The 24,161-nt window shown below is 43.1% G+C and overlaps 1 protein-coding gene across 2 annotated transcripts; it reads left to right on the top strand.

The window, feature by feature from the left end:
• Positions 1 to 143: 143 nt before the first annotated feature.
• Positions 144 to 12,183, top strand: usp46 (ubiquitin specific peptidase 46). 2 transcript variants are annotated; one of them, XR_011104604.1, is made up of 10 exons: positions 144 to 480; positions 2,348 to 2,428; positions 3,194 to 3,407; positions 4,671 to 4,915; positions 6,005 to 6,081; positions 6,178 to 6,261; positions 6,374 to 6,571; positions 7,003 to 7,081; positions 7,199 to 11,135; positions 11,328 to 12,183. XR_011104604.1 is itself a non-coding variant. In XM_068725400.1 (9 exons), exons 1-9 carry the CDS (start codon positions 445 to 447, stop codon positions 7,298 to 7,300), a joined length of 1,116 nt encoding a protein of 371 aa, XP_068581501.1. In that variant the 5' UTR covers positions 144 to 444; the 3' UTR covers positions 7,301 to 12,183. The 2 variants fall into 2 exon arrangements, 1 of the variants encoding a protein (XP_068581501.1); XM_068725400.1 differs by having other exon boundaries at positions 7,199 to 12,183.
• Positions 12,184 to 24,161: the final 11,978 nt, after the last annotated feature.

Here is a 24,161-nt window from a genome sequence, read left to right as displayed (position 1 = left end):
CGCTGCCAATCAAACGCCAGTAAACTCTGAAACCAATCAGCTCGTGTCGCGGCCGTTCCGTCTCCACTATGTGGGCGGGGCTAACGGCGCTAACTGCTCCCTTCACGAGCTTGTTTTTCCGGGATCATCGTTGCTGCTAACAACCTGCTGCTGCTCGCGCACTAAACGGGGTTCCCCCCCCTCCTCTCTCCCAGCTGTGGTGTTCCGAGGATGAAGCGGAAGAGTCGACACTGACCCCCCCCACCACCAGCACCAGCACCACCACCAGCAGCACCACTGGCCGGCTGCATGCTGCTCTCTTGACGCTTCGAGGTTTTGCAGTCTGGCCTCCAGCCGCTGGCTGCGAATTAACTTCCTTTTCTACCCCCCCTCCCCCCCCCCCCCCCCCTTTAATATAATGTTTTATTTTATAAAGATGGCGGCGAGGGGGACACTGTGAACTAAATGACTGTCAGAAATATCGCCTCCATTTGTAATATGGTGAGTAAATCCTGCTGTGTGTGTGTGTGTGTGTGTGTGTGTGTGTGTGTGTGTGTGTGTGTGTGTGTGTGTGTGTGTGTGTTGCTATTGATTCGCCTGCAGCCGCTGTTTAACCTGGTGTGTGGGGATGTTCCCCCTGCAGCCAGACTCACTATGCATGGAGGGGGGAGGGGGGGGGGGGTGCACAGTGAGTCTGGTCACTACTTGTACAACGTGCACCCTTTATCTCGGCGCTCAGACGGGCCCCTGCATCACGAGACCCTTCCCTCCTCGTCGCGTGGACAGCGTGCACATCAGCGTGTCGCTGTCACCGATGATTGACAGGTGGAGGAAGCTCATGTTGTGATTGCTTAATCCGCTGCAGAGAGCCGGTGACGATACATCCTGATGGCAGAGAGCCAGGATGTCAAAAAAGAAAAGAAGCCTGCAGTGCAGGTTTTGCATTAATGGGTTTCCCAATAACCAAGAGTTATTTACCCAGCATCCCATGCGGTCGCTACAAGGCTTGGAATATGTGTGTGTTGTGTGTTTTACAGACACATTGGTGAAGTGTTAGGGCACAGCTGAAGACGAGTTAAAGTATGAAAGGACTCAGGCAGTAGTCTGACATAAGTTAATATTAAGGTGTCTTAAAGCTGCATTCTCTCTAATGACCATCAGGGGGCGACTCCTCTGGTTGTATAGAAGTCTAGTCTAAAATGACTCTACTTCTCTCTTGATTTATTCCCTCAGTAAACATTGTAAACATGAGTTTATGGTCTCAATCTCTAGTTTCAAGTCTTCTTCAATACAGCATGATGTTCATTTAGTACATTATGGAACATTTAGAGTCAAACAGACCATAAAGCAGGGGATGCTTTAGGGGGCGGGGCTACACCGTGATTGACAGGTCGACACCAGAGACGTATACGGAAACTAATAAGCATTTTCCAAGAAAATAAAAAAGGCAGAATATTTGCTGCTTCACACATTTTAAGATTTAAAGCTTCTTTTTTTTTTGTTTATGATCAAATTATACGTCACCTCGATCCGTGGACATGTTTTACTATTTCCAGACATTTTATAACCAAGAACATTAATGTTTTAACTGGGAAATGATTCATTGATAATGCAGATTTCAGTGCTAATTGGTGAAATATTCACATTTAATGGTTTGATTTCAATCACATCGCTCAGCTCTACTGCAAACCAGAGACGCTTAACTTTGGAACAACGACACACCGGCTGCAGGGGACAAAACAGCAACAACACAGCTTTAAGTGATGAGAAAAAACACGAATGGATTAAATTGAGACGATAACCGACAGATGAATGGGTAATGTAGCGGTACGGTACGTTGGACAAAGACGTATCCGCTGTCTGAGAGACATTGAAATTCAAAAGCCTTCCCCAAAAACTAAATTGCCTCCTTGTGTTCGCTCAACAAAAGCTGTGCTTCTGTTGGAAGAGCTTTGAGCTCCGACGAGAGATAAGTGGTCTCCGCAATCAGCCCCAAAACCCCCCCGACTCCTGACATGAGTACCTCTTTAGACCATTTCAGCTCTGACAGGAAGGTTTGGGTTTTTTTTTATTCTCCTCTGGCAGGAAAAAAGACATGGAGACGAGCTCCTCGTCCTCCAGGAAACTGATATTGAAGTTTGACTGAGAGGCTCATTCGATCAATTACACCGTCTGACAGAGAGGCCTCTTCTTTTGGTTCGGACCAGTTTGAGCTCCTCGACGACTCATTTCCATATTAATTTGACTGCGTGTGCGTAGATTAGACTAAACGAAGCAGGCTCTCCTTTCTCCCCGTGATAAAAGAGTGAACTGTGTTGTGTGAGATGATGGAGACGATTATAACAACAACTCGTCTCTGGTCCTTCAGGGCACCAATGCCTCGGCTCTGGAGAAAGACATCGGCCCGGAGCAGTTCCCGATCAACGAGCACTACTTCGGATTGGTCAATGTGAGTAATGTGTCAAGTAAACACTGGTGTTGGTCGGTGAGTCATGTCCTCTGCTGGATGGTTGGTACTGAAGGTACAGTCGGTGGCCCAGATGTTTCTCAACGCCCCAGATGTCACGTCTGCCAAATGGATAAAAAAGCATTTGATCAGATCTGTGTTTTTCCACCGGCTAACGGAAAGTTACTGTGAGGAACAGCGAGCTGGTTCTGAACCAGTCTCAGTTTAGTCCTGGTCCTCTATCAGACCTCCATCAGTACAGAGACCATCAGAGAGAAGATGCTCTGTTTCTATAGAGTTATTTTTAATGATGTCATCGGAGCCACCGGGTCTGATTCTGGTGAAACCAGATGAACTCATGCAGGTTCACCAGAAACTCCTTCAGCTCAGAATCCAGCAGATACTGGTCCACCTTGGACAGACCCAGATCCTCCAGCAGAGACCTGGTCCACCGTGGACAGACCCAGATTCTCCGGCAGAGACTGGTCCACCGTGGACAGACCCAGATCCTCCAGCAGAGACCTGGTCCACCGTGGACAGACCCAGATCCTCCAGCAGAGACTGGTCCACCGTGGACAGACCCAGATCCTCCAGCAGAGACCTGGTCCACCGTGGACAGACCCAGATCCTCCGGCAGAGACCTGGTCCACCGTGGACAGACCCAGATCCTCCAGCAGAGACCTGGTCCACCATGGACAGACCCAGATCTGGCTTCTCTCATCTTCTGTTTGTGTGTCCTCTTTCTTTTCCTTCCCTTCCCTTCCTCAGTTTGGGAACACGTGTTACTGTAACTCGGTGCTCCAGGCCCTCTACTTCTGCCGGCCTTTCCGGGAGAACGTGCTGTCGTACAAAGCCCAGCAGAAGAAGAAGGAGAACCTGCTCACGTGTCTGGCCGACCTCTTCCACTCCATCGCCACGCAGAAGAAGAAAGTGGGCGTCATCCCGCCCAAGAAGTTCATCTCCCGCCTACGGAAAGAGAACGGTGAGAAGTTGTTCAGAAAAACACAAACGTTGAATTACGTTCTGTTCACTGGATGCTGGGGGATTTTTTTTATATTTTCATAGTCCAGGACATTACCTTCTCCAGGTCCTGGTAGTGTTCATGCTGCGAGAACGGAACAGAGCCGTCCTTAATTAATGATCAGTTCCAAGCTATTACAACTTTAAATCGTGTCCCATGAGACGGGTCTACTGGTTGCTTTGTTGTCAGTGAGTGTCTTTTTTCCTTTTCTTTATTTTGTGTTTTGTCCACATGCATCATTGTGTTCATAAACAGTCAGAGACCTCGGCAAACAGCGCCGGCTTTAATGCAGGCTGACTCTCTGAAGGTGAAGGGCAGGTGCATGCTGGAGGTGGTTCAGAGAGCAGAACTCACAGAGAGCCCGACTGTTCTCTGTCGGCCATATTGAGGAAGCTCTTTGTGTGACTGAACAATGGCATCTCTGTTGGGCCCGAGCTTTGGTTCTCTCTCTCTCTCTCTCTCTCTCTCTCTCTCTCTCTCTCTCTCTCTCTCTCTCTCTCTCTCTCTCTCTCTCTCTCTCTCTCTTCTCAGTTCCCACCTTTCACGTTTTCAGGTCTGTCAAAACAGAAGTGTGTAATGACGGCGGTGTCGTCTGTCGATTTCTTTCACCGGATCTGCAGTCGACTCTTCTCAAGACGGGAATCATCGAAACCATTAAAGCAGCCAGTTAGCTTAGCCCGACGCTAGAACAGCTCTTTCTGAAGCGTAGACTGTCTGTAAGAAGTTGACGTAGTCGTCGTCACCCGTTGGTCTGTGGACTGACGTTTTGAAGCCTGGAGTTTGGCGATTCGGCCGTCGCCATTTTGTTTTTTTGCAACCAGCGGAGTCGCCCCCTGGTGGACACTAGAGAGAATGCAGCTTTAACTTAACTTAAATGAGATATAACTTGTTTGTCAGTGAGCTTTAGAGCTTCTGGTATTTGTTGCCGTTGAAAGAACCGCGGCTAGCTGTTTCCACTTCTTTCGAGTCTTTTTGCTAAGCTAAGCTAACCAGCTGCTGTTAGCTAACGTACAGATCGTCGGAATAAACTTATTTTCCCAAATGCCAAACTTTCTCTTTTAAAGCAAAGCTCTGAGGCAAGGTCGATATATTCGTAACTGCCTGAGTAAATAAATAGCTTTTAGTGATTTTTCACACAGAAGTTTGCCCAAAATATGGAGCTGCAACGGAGAATTAAGCATAATTATGAATCATCTCCCTCCATCTCTGCGTCTCCCCTCCCAGATCTGTTCGACAACTACATGCAACAGGATGCCCACGAGTTCCTCAACTACCTGCTGAACACGGTGGCCGACATCCTGCAGGAGGAGAAGAAGCAGGAGAAGCAGAACGGGCGCCTCAAGAACAACGGCACCGCCGCCGAGACGGAGGCGGAGAACAAGTCGGAGCACAAGACGGAGCCCACGTGGGTTCACGACATCTTCCAGGGCACGCTGACCAACGAGACGCGCTGCCTCAACTGTGAAACGGTGTGTGGTTAGCTTCGTGTATTTATTGTCGTCCCTCCCTGTGTTCCCTCTTGAATAAGATATCTGTCTGGAAAAGGGATTAGGGATGCAAAAAAAAAAAAGATGTGGCGATATCACAGCCGGTGAGCTCGGACCACCCACTTTACGTCATCGCTGGCAGAGGCTTTTTTATGGTGTTTGCCATAAAAAAACGGCGAGGACAGTGGGACGGGTTGCCTTGAACAACCCCTGCAAACACCAAGGCGCCGCAGACAAAAGCTTCTCGGTACAATCAGCATTTCAAAGACCGTCTGTCTGTCTGTGTGTGGTTGTCCTCACTGACCCAGTCAGAAGAGAAGACATTTAACTGTATGCTGTGATCATTTGAAAGGCATTTTTTTGTTATTGTGACAAAGGTGTCAGTGTTGTCGCAGCTCAGCGGAAAGAGAGCGGCTGCACCTTTGGAGACGGATAGCTCCAAGTTGTTTAGCTAGCTAGTTAGTTAGATTACATTACATTTCGGTCATTTAGCAGACGCTTTTATCCAAAGCGACTTACAATTCAGTATCTATCTACACACCGTAGACGCAGCTACGGGAGCAAGTAAGGACACTAAATGTGTCCTTGAGCAAGTTAAGTGTCTTGCTCAAGGACACATTGACATGAGACTAGTAGCGCAGGAGCCGGGGATCGAACCGCCGACCCTCTGATTGAAAGGCGGCCCTGCTCTCCACTTAGCCACGGTCACCCACAGTTAGCTATCTCGTTAGTTAGCTAGCTAGCTAGTTAGCTTGTCCTTCTCCGGAGTGAGCGGAGGGACGGTTAGACCCAGCGCCAGCCCGCTATTCAGCTTGTTTTCTGTAATCAGTGTAGCATTAAAGCATGTGTGGAATAGGCAAGCTAGCTAACTAGCCAGCTGTCAACTATGCTAGGTTGCTAATTCCATGCTTCAATGCTGTTGGCTAGCTAGCTAGTTAGCTTGTCCTTCTCCGGAGTGAGCGGAGGTGTCCATGATCGGGGATTGATGGACGACGTCTGACCGTCTTCCTACGTAGATTTAAATGGGAATGTCAATTCTACTCTTATTTTATAATCACCTTCATTTGACAGGTGAGCAGCAAAGATGAGGATTTCCTGGATCTTTCTGTGGATGTGGAGCAGAACACATCGATAACACACTGCCTCAGGTAGCGGTCGGTTAACATATATATTCAGTCACATGTTCCCTTTTTGGTCTGAATGAGGTTGAATAACCAAGCCTCCCCGTGCTCTCCCCTCCCCAGGGACTTCAGTAACACAGAGACGTTGTGCAGTGAATACAAATACTACTGTGAGACATGCTGCAGCAAGCAGGAAGCTCAGAAGCGGTCAGTAAAGCACCGAGCTCAATAACACTGCAGTGTGTGTGTGTGTGTGTATATATATATATGTATGTATATATCATCGTGCACTTCTCTGAGCATGTGCGCTTCTCTGCAGGATGCGCGTGAAGAAGCTTCCTATGATCCTGGCGCTTCACCTGAAGAGGTTTAAGTACATGGAGCAGCTGCACCGCTACACCAAGCTGTCCTACCGAGTGGTTTTCCCCCTAGAACTCCGTCTGTTCAACACGTCCGGGGATGCCGTCAACCTGGACCGCATGTACGACCTCGTGGCTGTGGTGGTTCACTGTGGCAGGTATTAAGAGGCCCGAATATGAGTTGTACCAACTAGGCATATCGTAGGACTTCACACGTGTTGAGGAGAAGAAACAGCTGGTGGTCCTTGATTCTAGCTATTTCATGGTCTGGGTGAATACTCAATTCTGATTGGCTGCTTTCCATTGCATAAGAACCTAATGGGATGCTAACGACGTTCCAGGTATTAGCAAACCCTCAGGGTTTCCAGGGAAACGGAGTAAATGGATTGTGGAAAAACTTCACATTTTGGTTGCAAAACGCATTAAAATATAAATTTATGCAAGGGGCCGACGTTTCCTCTGTAAAGTGAACATCGATGATGTGCAGATGACTTCTTCTTCTGCTCCTGCAGGATGTTGAGAAGGATGCAGGGCAGTGTGGGAGTGTTTGTGTGCGTTGGAGAGTCACTGTTTGTCTCCGTCTCCTCAGTGGCCCCAACAGAGGCCATTACATCACCATCGTGAAGAGTCACGGCTTCTGGCTGCTGTTCGACGACGACATCGTGGAGGTGCGTCACTCTCGCTCTCAGCCTCCGGCGACGCTCCTTGACTCATCCGTTTGTACATTTGCTCTTGTTGTTTCTTTTTTTTTCCAGTAACACGTCGTCTGTTCTTGTGTCGTTCAGAAAATTGACGCCCAGGCCATCGAGGAGTTTTACGGGCTTACCTCAGACATCTCCAAGAACTCTGAGTCAGGATACATCCTCTTCTACCAGTCCAGGGAGTGACTGGAGCCGGAATCTGGTGACACAGGGGAAGACTAAATAGGATGAGACCTTGTTTAGTTGTTTTTACCTTCAGCCTAACAGACTCCATCTCATCCTCTAAGACCTCTCTGATGTGCCAATCCTCCCTCCCATCTCTCTCTCTCTCTCTCCTTCTCTCTGTAATTTTGCTTCTTGCCTTTTAGTCACCTGCATCTGGACTGCACTTTAAAATCAAAAGCAAAAAAAAAAAAAAAAAAAGACCGGAACAGAAGCCTGCAGAGATGATTGACTACCCAGGAAGGTGATGGGAGGAGAAGGGTCTGGTGCACAGTCTGTTGTTGTTTGTCGTGTAGGTGAGGTCTTCTTCCATGATGTCCCTCGTTAAAGGACCGGTGTGTAGGATTTAGTGGCGTCCCGCGGTAAAGGTGCAACGGATCATGATACTCACGGTTCGGATCAGCGCAAAAGAAAAAGGGGAGCCAATACACCTTTTTAGAGACCGTTGATGATCCATAGGAACAGATACAGATCCCTTTGTTGATAGATTATAGCAGCTGGTCTACAAGACTCTGGACTCATTTGCCATTGTCCCAAAAATCATTTGAACTGGTCTGAAGTCAGTAAACCATCAGAAATACTAAATACTTTTACTTTGTTATAGTAATTTATAGATGTTCTCTTCATGTTAAGGCTTTTAACGTGTTTGAAACGCCCTAGCCTACTTATTTTTTGTAATGCTAAATATGAAAAAAAATATAAATGCATTAGACCACGCCCACTTAGGAGGCAGGAAGCGTGTGCCATTTCATACCATTGGCGCTGCTCGTAATGCGTCGTCTTTGTTACCCCTCCGCTCACTTTACAAACAAGTAGAGAACTACGGTGGCCTTCAGGGAACATTAAAAAAACCGTGAACGGCTCTCTCTAGAGTCTAGAGAGAGCCGTTCACTGGCTCTAGAGTCTAGAGAGAGCCGTTCACTGGCTCTAGAGTCTAGAGAGCCGTTCACTGGCTCTAGAGTCTAGAGAGCCGTTCACTGGCTCTAGAGTCTAGAGAGAGCCGTTCACTGGCTCTAGAGTCTAGAGAGAGCCGTTCACTGGCTCTAGACTCTAGAGAGAGCCGTTCACTGGCTCTAGAGTCTAGAGAGCCGTTCACTGGCTCTAGAGTCTAGAGAGAGCCGTTCACTGGCTCTAGAGTCTAGAGAGAGCCGTTCACTGGCTCTAGAGTCTAGAGAGAGCCGTTCACTGGCTCTAGAGTCTAGAGCCAGTGTTTGGTGTGTCTTGTTCTGGGCCGCTGTAGAAACATGGCGGACTCCGCCTTTCACTACCTGCATAAACACGAAGGGCTCGGTCTACGAATTCTACTCAGTGGAAACACAATGATTCTTAGTTTCAGGTTGTTATACGCTAACGAAAAACATAGTTATGACAAATATATTCCGTTTCTGCCACTCCTACACACTGGCCCTTTTAAATCCTTTGATCTGTTCATGTCCCCGGTGGATGATGCATGAGAGGTGGATGACGTTGGAAACAAACACTGTATAATAAGGCATAGAGAGAGATTTCATCCATTGTTTTTTTGAAGCAATATCTGAGCATTAATGAGAGAGAAGTCACAAGCTGAAAACTACCTGAACTTTAACTGTATCTGTTGACAGTATGAAGGTGGTTTGTGTCCCGTAGAGAACCACTGTGAGCCGTCCGTCCGTCCGTCTGTCTGTGACCGCTCACGTCAGTCTAACCTCACGTGATCAACTCTTTAATCCAGCCGAGCCAAATGCTCTTAACGCGTCACATGACGGGAAGTCCTGCTGTTTCCTCTGTCGTAATGGATCTCCATTCAAAACCAGCTGAATCTTTATTTTTATTCAAATAGAAAACCCATATTTATTGTACTTAACATATTTATTACTGTTATTTGTAATGCAGATGGATAATGAAGGTGTGTGTGTGTGTGTGTGTGTGTGTGTGTGTGTGTGTGTGTGTGTGTGTGTGTGTGTGTGTGTGTGTGTGTGTGTGTGTGTGTGTGTAATATGGCTCTTTTGAGAGCGTTTGTATGTCAGGACTAGGGCTGGGTATGGTTTTAACAATTACAATACCAGTACCCAAAACCAAGACTGTATGGCCTGTAGCTATGTCAGTGATCGGCCAATCGCATTAAATCAAAGAACTCCTGCGATGATTGACGGTTAGCAAAATTACGCTAATAGTGTTTCTGTTTTTTTCTAGATCTGGGTACAAAAAGCAGGTATATCCTCTGACTGGAGAAGTTTGGATACTTCTTGGTTGGCACTGGTTTATTGTACCGACACCCAGCCCTAGTTAAGACCCTGATGTCTAAGCCGAAGGACATGGTGTGTGTAATACACACCTTAAAAGGAAGGCTAAAAGAAAGAAATAAAATGGTTGTATCACTTTAATTTTGTAGTTTGCATGTCAAATATAAAGATTAAAGGGACAGTGTGCAGGATTTGGTGCCATCTAGTGCTCACTCCTCCCTCTTCGAGACTTTGGCAACATGAGCCGCCGAGTACAAAACCATGGTAATGGAGTAACGGCATCCATACCATAATAACACTACTTTTAAGAGCTACATAAGTGAGATGGCGGCTGGCCGTATTACAGGTTTAGCGCTCTTAAGGCTCACGTTACCGCCGTTTCACAAGCGTGTCGGAGAACTACGGTGGCCTTCAGGGAACAAAAACAAAACAAAGAGACTCTGGTTTGTCCCTTCTGGGCTGCCGTAGAAACATGGCGGACTCCGCCTCTCGCTCCCTACGTAGATATATGAAGAACTCATTCTAACCCTTCCGAAAACACAACGATTCTTAGTTTCAGGTGATTACACACTAATGAAAACATGGTTATGAATATTATATTCCCTTTCTGCTCCAACTAAATCCTTCACACTGGCTCTTTAACGAGTGAGACAGACCTGCCCAATGTTTCGATTGACATGAAAAAGTGAAAACCGTGCAATAAGAGGTGAAGTTTTCAGTGACACTAATATAAGGTACATTTAAATGTTAGCAGTAGATGTGTTTATTATCTTTTCCCCAGTTGTTTGTGTGTTTGTGATATCAAAGTACCCCCCCCCCCCCCCTCCACACCAGGTGTAATACACACTACCTGCTGGGATCTAAGCTCCAGCGTTCTTTCATCTTTTTTTGTGACCTCACCCGGCAATGTCCTTTTTATTTTTTCCATCCCCGTGTTGAACTGCAGCTTTTTAGTTTTCTCTTGGTTTGCCTCTGACTTTGATGATGTAAACTTGTGTGTGTTTGTGTGTCTTATGTAACTCATTGGAATCCTAAATTTGAGCTCCGGTGTTGGTTCATACGATATCTCTTGTACTGTAGATGTGTGGGGTTTTTTTCCTCTTCATCCTCGGGGGGGTTTTCGTGGCCGTTCCCTGTAGAATAGTTTCACATCAAACAACTTGTTTTCATGTGTAAGACATTCCTGTTTGGATTACCATTTCAAATGCATCTCATTATAAAATAAGTGCTAGGAGTAAGAGAAGTCCCGCCCCTTCCGAAGTCCCCAATGGGACATTATTTTTGGAAAAATATGTACGGTAGTCAATGGCGAAAGACAATTTTTTATTATTTTATTTTTTTTAATCCTGTTTGAATTGTGTAATGAATTACACATATGATTATCAATTTCAGAATTTCTTTTGCATGCATTTGTTTCAGAATTTTGCACGTCAAGAAAAAGAAAAAGAAGAAAAAAAACCCTGAAAATCGATAATTAGACTCAAACGTGGTGTACGTGACGTCATAGATTTAGCATAGTATCGTTTAGTTTTGCGTGAAACCGATCACTGAACTACATAATGTACGTCACCAGCACGGCTGTTAGCTCGGCTTGGTTTGCTAGCTAGCTAACGTAGCTATGTTCTACGCACAAATTTAACATTTTCTTACCCGATGCGTGTTTTTTTTAATCCAGCGACTCTTTTTATCAGACGGGAAGAGAAAGAACGAGTGAGACCCCGTTGTTGATGTCAGAACCTCCTGGTACCAAACGCATCGTAGCTTCAGAGAGAGACGTCACTTTTCAAAGTCGCAGTTTTACGACAAACTGCGACTTTCTTGACATGCAAAATTATCTTTTTAATAAACTTCATATGTGTCATTCATGACACAATTCAAATGGGATTAAAAAAATAATGTCTCACCATTGAGTACCGTAGATATTTGTTCTGAAATAGGGTCCCATGGTGGTCCACTTAAAGGGGCGGGGCTTAACCTCTACAGGATTCAGGAATAGTTTTGAATGTCGTCTGTTCCATTTAGTCTGTTGCTGTTGGTGAAGTCACGAGGAATAACGTGCCAAAACACGGAGTCAATACCGACTTTAACAGAACATTATTTTTCTTTGTAAAGATGCAACTGTACATAAATAGTATGTAAGGAAAGAAAAACACTTCTGGAAATATTTTTTTAAAGTGAAGATCTTAAAATTTTAAAGACATTCGTGGCAAAGACTTTAAGCTTAACGCCGACCGTTATTGAAACCCTGCTCAGAAATACTGTGCTGTTTTACAATCACTCGACTACATGATCAGATTCGTCACCATCGGTCATATGTTTAGCTTTTTGTTTTTTGTTTTATTATTTCTGGGTTGAACTGAGCCAGGATAGGAAACGGTAGCAGGACTAGTTTTAGACCCGGGACGTTGATCTTCCATTAACACTTATGCACTCTCCCTCACTGAGATGCTCAGTCGTTGCACTTGGTCTGATGCGTCTCACTGTGACGGTGTTCCACCGAGGAAAGAGGCTGTAAACTGAAAGTGCACTTTAATAGTGACGAGCTTCAACATGAAGAACCACAGTTTTAACGCACTCATTTTGAGTTCTTTTCTTCCTCTGTTCAATAAAATGACTCTCGACTAACTTGCTGGAGTGTTTGTTGTTATTTCCCCGCTGCTAAATATCATCATTATTGATTATTATCTCAACTCATGACAACTCAGAGCAGGGAGGCACTACAGGTGAATAGGGTAAATATTTTAACTAATGGATATCACCATGAAACTTTGTGAGTTGAACACTGACATTAAGACAGTTATTTTTTGTATTACAAGTTTTATGACATTTTATGTTTAAATATGCAAATGAGGCATTATCTTATTCAAAATTTGCTATTTTGCATATGTTTTCAGAACAATGTGAACATTAGATAAAACCAGGTTCAAAATTCTTGTTTCATGTTGACATTTTAGAGTCAAATGTTTTTACATTTATTTCTAAAAAATACGTTTTAATGAGGGATTATGTAATGGCAAAGATTTGATGGGTGAAAATTGTTTTAAATTTGTTTTAATTTTTCCAGCTTTGATCAGCTCTTCCATTTCCACTGTGCATTGCATTGTGGGGGAATAGTGTGCATCAACAACACATTCAAAAAGTCAAGCGTACTGTTTTTAAAAAAATATATATCTACTTTATTTGGTCAATTATTAGTGTGATGACTGAGAACCATAACAACAACTTTGAAAAAGGAGGATGTTCCCCGGAGACCATTAATATTGTTCCACCGATTTCTCAGAAAGAAGAGAAAGAAACATTATCAAGACTCCTCGTCACCTCTCCGGCATCCAAGTCTGTCCAGAAAGCTGAGACTAAAAAAGAAACTTTACTGTTTGTTTTTGGTTTTCACAGAGAGTTAGACAGCCCGTCCATCTTTACAGCTATCGGCTCTGTGTCCTCTCAGTCACCCTGAAACCTCAGCTAATCCCCCAGGAGCCGGCAGTCTGGTCCAGTCTCTACTGTGTGTTGATGCTTCCAGCTCTTCATCCCCCCTTGTTTTCAGCTCTGCCTGCATCCGTGGAGGAAACACGGGAGTCCATTATAGCATTCAGGTGAGGAGTCATAAACCACACACACACACATTTAGGTCTTAATGAAAGAGCGAATAAACATTAAGATATCTGTGGTGTTATTTCCACTGTGAGGTAAAGATTCTAATAACAGGAAGAACGGTTTCAAATGTACATCAACAAACTCACCAGTATGGAGGGAATTCTGCTGGAAGAACTTAACTCACCTTTTTCACAACACCTAAAATAAAAAAGCAGGCAACTCGCTGCACAACGACAATGTCGGAGGCCGACCGATCGCATATTGTACAAACAATAAGGCTGTAATGGAAAAATGTTAATGTCGTTGTTAAAAATATTTTTGGGACATGAGATCCCGAACACCTGCCCTGTGATGGGAACATTCTCGGGACGTCTGCTTGATTAAAGTTTTACTTTTGCGGCGAGCAAGAAAGCCGTCACCAGGAATTGGCTTCATTGTAAACATTCCGAAACTGGAGAAATGTCTGGAAATTGTCCAACACATCTTTGTTATGAAAGAGGAAAAAATACATTCAATAAGAAGTGACACCAACTTCATGCATGCCTAATTAAAATATATTTGTTTGAATATGGAAATGTTCCCAGACAACTGCTCACTGTTATTTGAATTTATTTATATATAAACTACTGTATTATTTGTGTAGATGTTGTGTTGTTCTAGCAGGTATTTATTGGTACAGTATTATTAGTGAGGAAGATATTTAGTAAGTCACTGGAGCTTTAACAGCTGTTTTATTTTATTTTATTTTATTTTATTACTATAAGTACTCGACGTCCTGATCCACACTCCATACCAGTTGGTGGCGGTAATGCACCAATTCACTGTTTGCCAACTGCCAATAAACCTCAAAAAAGAAGAAGAAGAAGAAGAAGAAGAAGAAGAAGAAGAAGAAGACACACCTGATCATAGACACACCTGAGCTACAGGAGAGGTGACGTAAGAACCAGCAACCGGCTCCATTAAAGATCTGGACGTTGAGGCTGTGATGGACCGGTAAGTATTATTAGTCGATGATGGTTTTACTGTTGTGAGCCCAACCTATCGTGTTCTGCTCTATAACACATTTGAACATAGTTTGTCTTCTGACTGTATAAAATAAGTGATTTGCCGACTTTTAAGTGTGCACGGCAGCATGGTGGTGTGTGTGTGTTGTGGTGCACGTGTGTGCATATAATGCTGGTTTGATCGAGATTACCTTTAGAAGTAATTCACCTAATTTTCAGTAATTTTAATGGCAGTAAAAGAAGAAGCGTTGCTGTGTTTTTTTTATGGAGGTTTCTATTTATTCATTGGTGCTGACTTTATGATTTGTCATGCACATGTATCCCTACAGGTTGATTTACAAATGTAACCTGCAATATTTGGCCAATGCATCTTTGATTTTGAGGTTGCAGTTCATATGCAAACCTACGCCCATAGACTGTATAGAAGAAGTGGACGTGGTCATCGTGATGTCACCCATTGATTTGTGGACTGACGTTTTAAAGCTTTGAGTTCAGTAATTTCACCGTCGCCGTCTTGGATTACGTCCGTCGCCATCTTGTTATTTTTTTGCAGCCAGTGATCAGGAAGTGACCATATCTGGACTGAGGAGGAGTGACGTAGAGACGCCGTATACGTCTCTGGTAGCGACCTGTCAATCAGCGTGTAGCCCCGCCCCTAAAGCATCCCCTCTTTATGGTGTGTTTGACTCTAAATGGAGCATAATGTACTAAATGAACATCATGCTGTATTGAAGAAGACTGTAAACTAGAGATTGAGACCATAAACTCATGTTTACAATGTTTACTGAGGGAATAAATCAAGAGAGAAGTAGAGTCATTTTAGACTAGACTTCTATACAACCAGAGGAGTCGCCCCCTGGTGGACACTAGAGAGAATGCAGCTTTAACACATGAAGCATCGGTGGTTGTCGCCTGCCTACACCCTTGATGTTCACACTGACTGGATTGTCTCCTGTATTATAAATTCGACACCAACCGCCTGTAAAATCACGTTGTTGATGGGACTGTGTTGATCACAGGCTTTCTCAGTATGATTTTTATTTTTTTATTTTTTTTCCGGTGGTCAAACTGTTGTGGCACAACACGGCGAGAGGTGAGCGAGGGTGTTTTGTCTTTCCCGGTAATTTGTTGTAAGATTTAGAAATGAAAACCCGACGGGTGGTCGCGGACATGATACCGACTCCTCGTTCCGTTTCTACGGAAAGATCCCCGACTCTTCTCAGAAACACTTCATCTCCCACAGAGAGCTGCTCAGAGGATAAACACACACACACACACACACACACACACACACACACACACCATTTATAAAGAAATAAAGAAACACTGACAGTCATGGTTATCAGCACATTTAGGGAGAACTTCTTCTTCTTCTTCTTCTTCTTCTTCTTCTTCTTCCCAGAAACTACAGATATGACGTGAAGCAACACAAAACTCTTTGTGAACAACAATGAGACAATGTGTAATTTGGTCAGTTCTATTTTTGTACAACCAGCAGACTTTTAAATCAGTGCAATGCTTTTATTATTGTGGTTTCCAGAAATGTTCTGAAGAAGAACGAGGACATTTTTAGTCACAGTATCGCTCCAAAAGTTCTGTTTTTTAAATGGACTTGTTTAAATTTGAAAAAGCACCACAATTAATTCACTTTTTCTTTTGGGGGATAATAATAATACTAAATTGTATTTGTATAGTGCTTTAAAAAAGTACTCAAAGGCACTTTACGTGGTAAAAACTATCAAATAAAAATGTAATATTGTGGACACAGGCTCAGCTCTCTTCGTCACATTAAAGCAACTAAATCTGTTTTAACCCCAGTTTGAAAAATCACTTTTATCGGCTCTGTTTTACAGATATGTAGTTTTATAATTCCTTTATTTTATTTTATTTGTGCAATCTCCAGTTGTCTTATCTTAGTGTTGCTGTTTCACATCATCATAATTCATCTTGTCTGTCTCATTGTGTTTGGTTTTGAGTGGGGGTGTGACTCTTTCGGTTTCTCATAATTTGATTTAAAATTGAGTATTCAGGACATAACGGTGCTAATTTCATGACACACGCTGTGTGTTATTAAAAGGCATGAAAGCAGAGTAAGTTTATTAACTGATGCAATAATGAAACGCACAAAGGCAGAAGGAAACATTTATTCATGCTAAACTGCCCCCCTATTTTGAGGTTTTTTAGATGGACTGTAAGTGGACTGTTATTCAGCAGAGCTTACAGTATCCTCCCTTATTTGCACTTCAGTTCCAGAGAAATGAAGAGCGTTTTACAACCGACTATTTCCATCATGTCGTACCAAATAAAACCATGCAGCGCTATCTTGAGTCATGAATATTTTGGCTACAGCTGTATCGGAAAAGTCCAAAATAAACCTGCCGTCTCTAACTAATTACCGGAGACCGGTGCTCTTAAAAATAGATGTTTGATGTAAATTCCTTTGCAAAGTTAGAGAGAGGAGGGCAACCAGCTTGAACTGGTTTCTAGGAGCTGTTGTTTCTGTCCGTAACACCTTCGATATCTTACAAAAGACATTTCATGACATCAGTACTTGTATTAAACACAACAATAGGTCAGAGCCAAGCAGAGTACTTGGCAATAACAGTCACAATCTTTAGTTTCAGACAGAACTTCAATCTGCAGCGAACGTTATTTATGTAAACTAACGTCTTTATCACAGCTTAGTTATGAGCTGCAGATGTCTGACTTCATGCAGACATAACTTCAACATTTCTTGTGCATAAGCCTGCAATGAGTTCCAGATAGGACTGGGTATCGGTACTCTTTTTTTTAAGATATCATCCGAAATAACCCAGTACCAAGTAGTATCTAATCTACTCCAGTCAAACTATACCTGCAATCGATCCTTTAAGTGCCCAGATCTAGAAAACAGGAAGTTAATGCGACATATGATTGGCCCACTAACGCAGCAGCTACAAGACATTCTTAACACGGTGACGTCTGAGCTAGCAGCTAGCAGCTAGCTCAGACGTCACCACTGTTGCAGTTTCAAACTGGCTAGCTATTGAGCACTGTTGCAGTTGTTAGCGCAGCTAGTAACTAGCAGCGCTAACAACTGCACCAGTGCTGATGGAGCCTAAAAGTGTCAACCTGCTGGGGAACTGAATGGTGGGACGCTATGGTAACCGCTATATCAGCGCTATGCAGTGCGCCGGCAATTAGCTCAATAGCTAGCCAGTTGTTAGCGCTGCTAGCAGCTAGAATCTAGCAGTGCTAACAACTGCAACAGTGCTGACGGAGCCTAAAAGTGTCAACCTGCTGGGGAACTGGATGGTGGGACGCTACGGTAACCGCTGTATCAGCGCTGTGCAGTGCACCGGCAATTAGCTCAATAGCTAGCCAGTTGGAAACACACAGGCAGCTACCATTTCAAATGTCTGCATTCAAAATAAATTGCCCTAAATGGTTCTATCCCAAGTTCTCATGTTTCTGGAGTTCCATATTCAGAGTATTTACTCAACTATTTGGAAAAGCTTCCGACCCTTTAACAGCACTTTTTGGTATCCAACCTGAAGATAACCCTCTTCCAAAAAGCCAATCAAAAATGTTTTGTTCTAGCAAGAATATTAATCCTGTTAAATTGGAAGGAATCCCCCCCAACATTTAAACATGGGATCAGGGATACTTTGATCTTGAATTCAGAGAGAATGAGGTTTACTATTTATGGGTCGAAGGACATTTCTTTAAAGTGTGGCCGCCTTTCATCACTCACTTGGTGAACCAGTTGTGAATGTATTCGTTTTCACTCAAAAGGCCGTCTTATTCCAGTGGACTCTGAGTTTCCATCAAAACAAATCCGGCTGAACAAACATCAATAAGCATTTGAGACTTGTAATGCTATTACTGTAAACATCCAAGGCCTTCCTGAGAACTTTGACTCTCTTTTACTTTTACACAATGTTGTGTGTTTTGAGTCAGAGTTTCAGGAAATGTGATGAATTGCTTTGCAGGGAAACTGTAAACTGAAAAAAAGCCACTTGGTCATGTTGGAAACATGGCTTCACAGTAACTTTAACAAACATGCGTTCATATTGTGCATAAATGTGAGCAGCCAGTTGATTTGATAACCAAAGCTTGTGCGTTTTAACAAAGGTGTCCCCCAGGGTCCAGTTCTTGGGCCACTTCTTTTCTATCGTAAAGATTGACAACGCGTCTTCACTTCCTCCCACTGTACAGAAGTGAAGCCACAATATCCCTGCATGCGGGAGCTCAATCCTCATCATTATTGCACGATGAATCGATGACGTAAAAATGATCGAGGTCCTGTCCACATATCAACATTTCATAAGTTGATGATGTGAAAATCATCGATATATGGACATGACCATGCTGTCTCCAGTGGTGGAAAGTCCATTTTCTCAAAGTATTATGTTTTTAAGTGCAATTTTTTAAGTCACTTTTGCCAACTTGAGTATTTAAATTCCACTTCTGCTCCATTGCACTACATTTAACAGTTACTTTTGACATATAAAATACCACATACCAAACAATATATAAAGTATTTATAATGGTTATATGTTATGAATCCAATATTATATTTTTATACACTAACCCTCTAAGAGTACTCTTATATGTGATGCTTTAAGTACAAGTTGCTTTGTTTTACTGCTATTAACTAAATAGTCTGACTACTTCTATCACTGTGCAGCATTTTACTGTAAGAGTTCCACTATACTGAAGTACATGATGGTGTTGAACTGCCACCTAGTGGTGACATTTCATTACTGTAGAGAAGAAGAGGTTGAGTCAGACGTTCTCACATTTGATCATTTATGATGACACAAACAAATACAATTATTCATCAATCAATATTCAACATATTATGTGAAATGTGACCTTTTTATTTGTTTTTTGTTATTGTTCAATACCAATATTACTCTCAAAATCATGCACAATATTACTCTCCTATTCAATTCAGGCTCTGGTGTCAGTATTACTTCTTATACACGTAAATACTTCTTACTCTATTGTTCCTATGTGTACAAATTTCGTCTCCATTGGTTTTTCTCACACTTCTTTTGCAAGTGTGAGAAAAACTTTTGAGTTTCCTTCAGGATAATATAGTTCTGTCTTATAAAGTAGTTCTGATTGTTCCAGAATTCTGTATTCTAAGAAAAGTAATTACAAATCCATTTACAAAATCCTCAATTTGAATAAAGTGATGTAGCGTATTAGTTACTCTGTTTTTGTTAAATCAACTTTCTTTAATGAATCCGACATAATCAACATAAATGAAGTGTTGAACTTCACAAAGCTCTGGAGTTATTGGAGATGTTTGAATCACACGAGTGGAAAGCAATCCTACGCAACCGCCACTAAATTCTCTATTCGTGAATAATCTGTTTGACCGGTTTCACGTCCACACATCTGTTCACGAGAGACAGAAATAGACAAAAGACAAAAGACATGTTCAGTGTGTTCAGTCGGTGTGAAGTGAAGCTGTAAAGAGGTCAAACCTCAGCCACAAGAAAGTTTCCACATATTTAGCGGTGCATTTTCTCTGTGAGGCCTTTTGTTATTCCAGCTCTCCAATCTTTCCTTACGTTTTTCTCTCTCTCTCTCCCTCCTAATTTCCTCCATCCCTTTTTGGCCAGTCGCACGCGACATTGGCGCCAGGTTTGATCGCCTGTTTTTCCGTGAGAGTATCAAATGTAAGCCTAAGTGTAACGAGGCCCGGCGGAGCAGTAACCCCTCGAAACTCGCACCTGCATCCACGGCAGCTCTGCCCTGCCAGCGCTGCTCCGTACTGTAAAAGGAAACGCCTGTTATTCGCATCAATCACATCATCCAGATGTGTGTGTGTTTTTTACATGGACAATTCCAGCATCCAGGACGAGGGAGCAGGTCGAGTTCACCGCGGTGCTCCTCCTAACAAAGCAAAGCATGTAATCGAAGCGCAGAGTGACATCTCTACTGAGCAGCTGTGAGATTTGAAATCTAAATGGATTTCTCTTTGCCAAGCAGAGCAAAGCCTTTTTAAAAGCCCATCGACATGTAGTTTGATCTCCCCTCCTTCCTCAACCGAAAGGTCACGATGGCCTCCGAGGCTTTTATGACGTGTTAAAAACAACTCTGTGGAAAAAACGGTGAACCGGAGTCACCTTTTTCTCTGGGCTCTGCTGGGTTTTTGTGTCGCCGCTCTTTGAAGATCACGAAGAGGCCGGACGCCATGATTACAGAGCCATGTCTGCACGGCTCCTCAGATGATTATTACCGCTGGACCAGAGCTGGATGGTTTCTGCACTGCAACTGAGCCTCTAAAGGGAGACTTCACCCACAAAAATGACCATTGTGTGTCCATTACTCACCGCGTGTTACCGTGAATTGTTGAAGAGAAGTAAAGCTTTTTTTATACTCTATAAGCTGCATTATTCTACGTACAAACAAAATGAACTGTGAGGAATCAAAAGGTCAAAGAGTGTAAACTCATAGATTTGCTCACAGACTGTAGGTGTAATTGGCAAAACACCATAAACCAACCTCCTCGTCCAAGGCGGTTTAATTAAAAGACATTTTAGTGGCAGTATACCAGTGACGAATAATATTAGAGACCGCCGAAATGTAGCTATTGAGGCTTTCAGGGCGGGGGGGTCTCAAGTGTCAATCTAGCAAATCTAATTCTGATTTACTCAAGAGCAACCCCTGTGATTTTTGGCAACTTTTACCCAGACCGTGTTCTGGAAACCACTGCTTTAATCTAACCCTTAATGTCTGCTGATGTCAGGGAAGTTCATTTACACATCAACCTCTAGTGAGAAAGCAACACTATTCTGATTTAAAACACTTCAAATCACTCATCTTACAAATATTCTCAATCGACCGGCTGATGCTCGTGAGAGCCCAGATGTGCAAACAGGAAACCGTTTGGACGAATGTGTGCGTTGGGGGAAAAAAGAGTCGTTCTTCTCTTTATTTGATATGGTGGTCGTCATAGAGAAAGGGAAGGAAGTGTTTATCCGTGGTATCTCTGCCAGGAGGATTCGGCCACTCGACATCTGATCTCACTGGAACCGAGAGGACCGGCTGTCATGCCCCGTTGGGCCTGATGCCCGTGGGCCAGTTCCTCGCTATGACCTCACGGTCTCGTTAAGGAAATCGCCCTCGGGTTGCGTTCCTGACCCTGGGGAGTAAAGAGGGTGTGTTGTCCGTGCGGTGCTCCTCTGCAAATCGGTCACATTTTAACTTTGCACGAATTGTAGGGAAGCCACGGTCTCGTCCGTCTACCTCCGCGTCGTCCCTCCCGTCATAAATCGTGAGGTCCTCCCGTTGCAGAAAACTGCATCCTGCTCCGTTCCAGATGTGTTTTAACGGCCTCTCTGGGCCGCAGACAAGCCCCGCCTCTCTCGGAGATACAGAGATGCTTGTCTGTTAAATTGTGGCTCCATCAGAAGAAAGATCCACAAGTGGCTGCTAACAAGTGTTCATGTTTACGGCTGTTTTTATTATGTTGTGCATTCTCAGCTGTGGTTTTGAGTCATTTTCCTTCATTCCCCCCCACAATTTTTAATATTGCCTTTTTGATTTATGCACTGCAGCCGGGTCGCCCATAGCCGTGTCATCGTGTGCTGTGATATACACCCCCATTAATATTTTCCCCCCTCTGGTCCGGCTGTGGGATCAGGGGCGGGTACTCATCACGCTCGAGCTACCAGAAAATTGCCAGCATTAACAACGGCCAGAGGAAACATCACACGGTCCAGCGGCGTCGAGTCCGGCTCCTGCCACCAAACTGGAAACTTTAGGTGGAGTTGCAGATCTTGAATCTGTTTAGATTGAGCTACTGCTCCATAGATTTAAGGTTTCACTTGGACCACCTGCTGATGGTTCTGTGTTTGTTCCACAGAACCATCTGAGAAGCCTTCATTGGAAACCGTTTAGAAAATACGCAGCAGGTGATTGGATGAACCATCTTAACTAAGCCAGTCATCGAGAAACGCCTTCAGTGTTGTTCTTTGGTCTTCTTTTTGAACTGATGCTAGCGTAGCATCTACGCTAACTTCATGAGGTTGATTTGAAGGAACGGTTGCTTCTCAGCATCAACAGCTTTTGTTGCATTACGGCCCATAGAAGCATAGAAGATACACGGTACAACCATTTTGGAACATCTCCATCCATCCACATTTAAAAAAAACAACAACACAAATACACATGTGTGAAACCTGACCTCGGTATTTAACCCATGCTAAGCATCAGGAGCAGTGAGCTGCTGTAAAACAGCCGGGTAGCAACTTCAACTTGTCAAACCGCCAACCTTGTGGTTAAAAGACGACCCGCTCTATCCAAAGAGCCACCCACCACTCTGTCCATGATGACCACAGTTGACCACAACACACACCTGAGTAAATACCCCCCCCCCCCCCCCCCCCCCTACAGGCTCCCTCCCACTTAAATCACAGTAGCAGGTCCTGGCCCGTGTCCCCAGAGCCGGGACCTCTGTGAGCTGCTGCACATCAGACAAGAAGCTCATTGTGTGCAAATGTGATGAGGAGGCACGCCGGAAGCTTCCATGACATGGACTTCTGCATATTCTACACGTTTCTTTTTCCAATTATATTCTCCCAAGTCTCCCAGCATTCCTAATTCAAAGGCTTTACAAAGGATTTATTTGTTTGCGTTAACATTTCAAGTTGGAGCCATTAAAACCTCATTCGATCCTGGCAGCCAACGACCAAACAAGATGACGTTATCAATGTGCCACTTAAAGCCCGCTGCTCTGCGGTGATTTGTGTTTGCCTCCAGTAATCATGACGTTCATTCCTCATTCACAGGCCACAGAAGAAGTGAATCCGTTGAGATGGTTCTTCAGGACTCTGAGGTCCTGGAGGCGTGCTGGAGCTCGCTTTCTGCTCTGCAGAGCGAATGTCTGACTTCAGATATTAGATATGGTTTTTGAAGAGCCGGCGGTGTAATTGGGTTTTGGGGGGGGGGGGGCGAAGCCTGGAGAGATAATTAGAATGGCTGACAATACTGACACAACTTGTGAAGGCATCACCACTGAGATGCTGCTGCAGGGATTCCCTCAAAGATTCCATCCAGATGTAAACTGTTGCACTTGTACACATGGATGATGCACAATGATGGCTATTCACAAATATTTTTAAAAAGTCCACTATCAGGATCAACTTTTGGTAACTTTTTGTAGCATGTTTTTCAGTGTATAATCAGTTTAAAAGGGCACAGAAATACCTACAATGTTATAACCAATCTTTTGGTTTTGCGTAGATGTCTTGTTATATACTTTTTTATGAATGTATATCTATTTATATTTTTATATATATATATATATATATATATATATTATTTTTAATTTTTTAATAAAATATATATATATATATATATATATATTTATATATATATATATTTATATATATATATACATAATTTATATATATAAATATATATTATTTTTAATTTTTTAATAATATATATATATATATATATATATATATATATATATATATATATATATATATATATATATATATATATATATATATATATATACTATGTGGGATGTGGCAAATGTTTGAAAACTGACACTTTCATACATTTTAATTCCAGAGACTCTGTCCTTCGTCCTCTGCAGTGTTTTCAGCTCTTGGTCTGACTTTCATGACGGAGCAGCAGCTCCACCTATTGGTCAAACAGGGTCATAGTAATGCCGTCACATCACAAAATGTAAATTGAGGAGAATTATTGAGTCTATTGTGGAAAATGAACGACAGTGGAATCCTTTGAGAGCCCAAAATACAAGAGAAAGGAAAAATACAAAAACAGGTCTGCTATAAATGTGTTCAATAACATCAGTCTAATTGCATTAGCATGTCAGTCCAACATTGGATTTACATAGACTATTATATGGCAAACAGACATTCATGGTCTATGTTTAGCAGTTGAAGCAGCCGTTCTAAACGGTGTCTCAAAGAAAAGATCATAATTCAGAAAGAAATCATCCACAAAAAGTAAAACACTCAACTTGGAGTT

This window comes from Cebidichthys violaceus, unplaced genomic scaffold, assembly GCF_023349555.1.
Source record: "Cebidichthys violaceus isolate CVI_PGR_0920_01 unplaced genomic scaffold, fCebVio1.0.p SCAF_35, whole genome shotgun sequence".
In the NCBI taxonomy this organism is placed as follows: domain Eukaryota; kingdom Metazoa; phylum Chordata; class Actinopteri; order Perciformes; family Stichaeidae; genus Cebidichthys; species Cebidichthys violaceus.
Note: the sequence above shows the minus strand (reverse complement) of the source record. Positions and strands in the feature narration are given on the sequence as shown.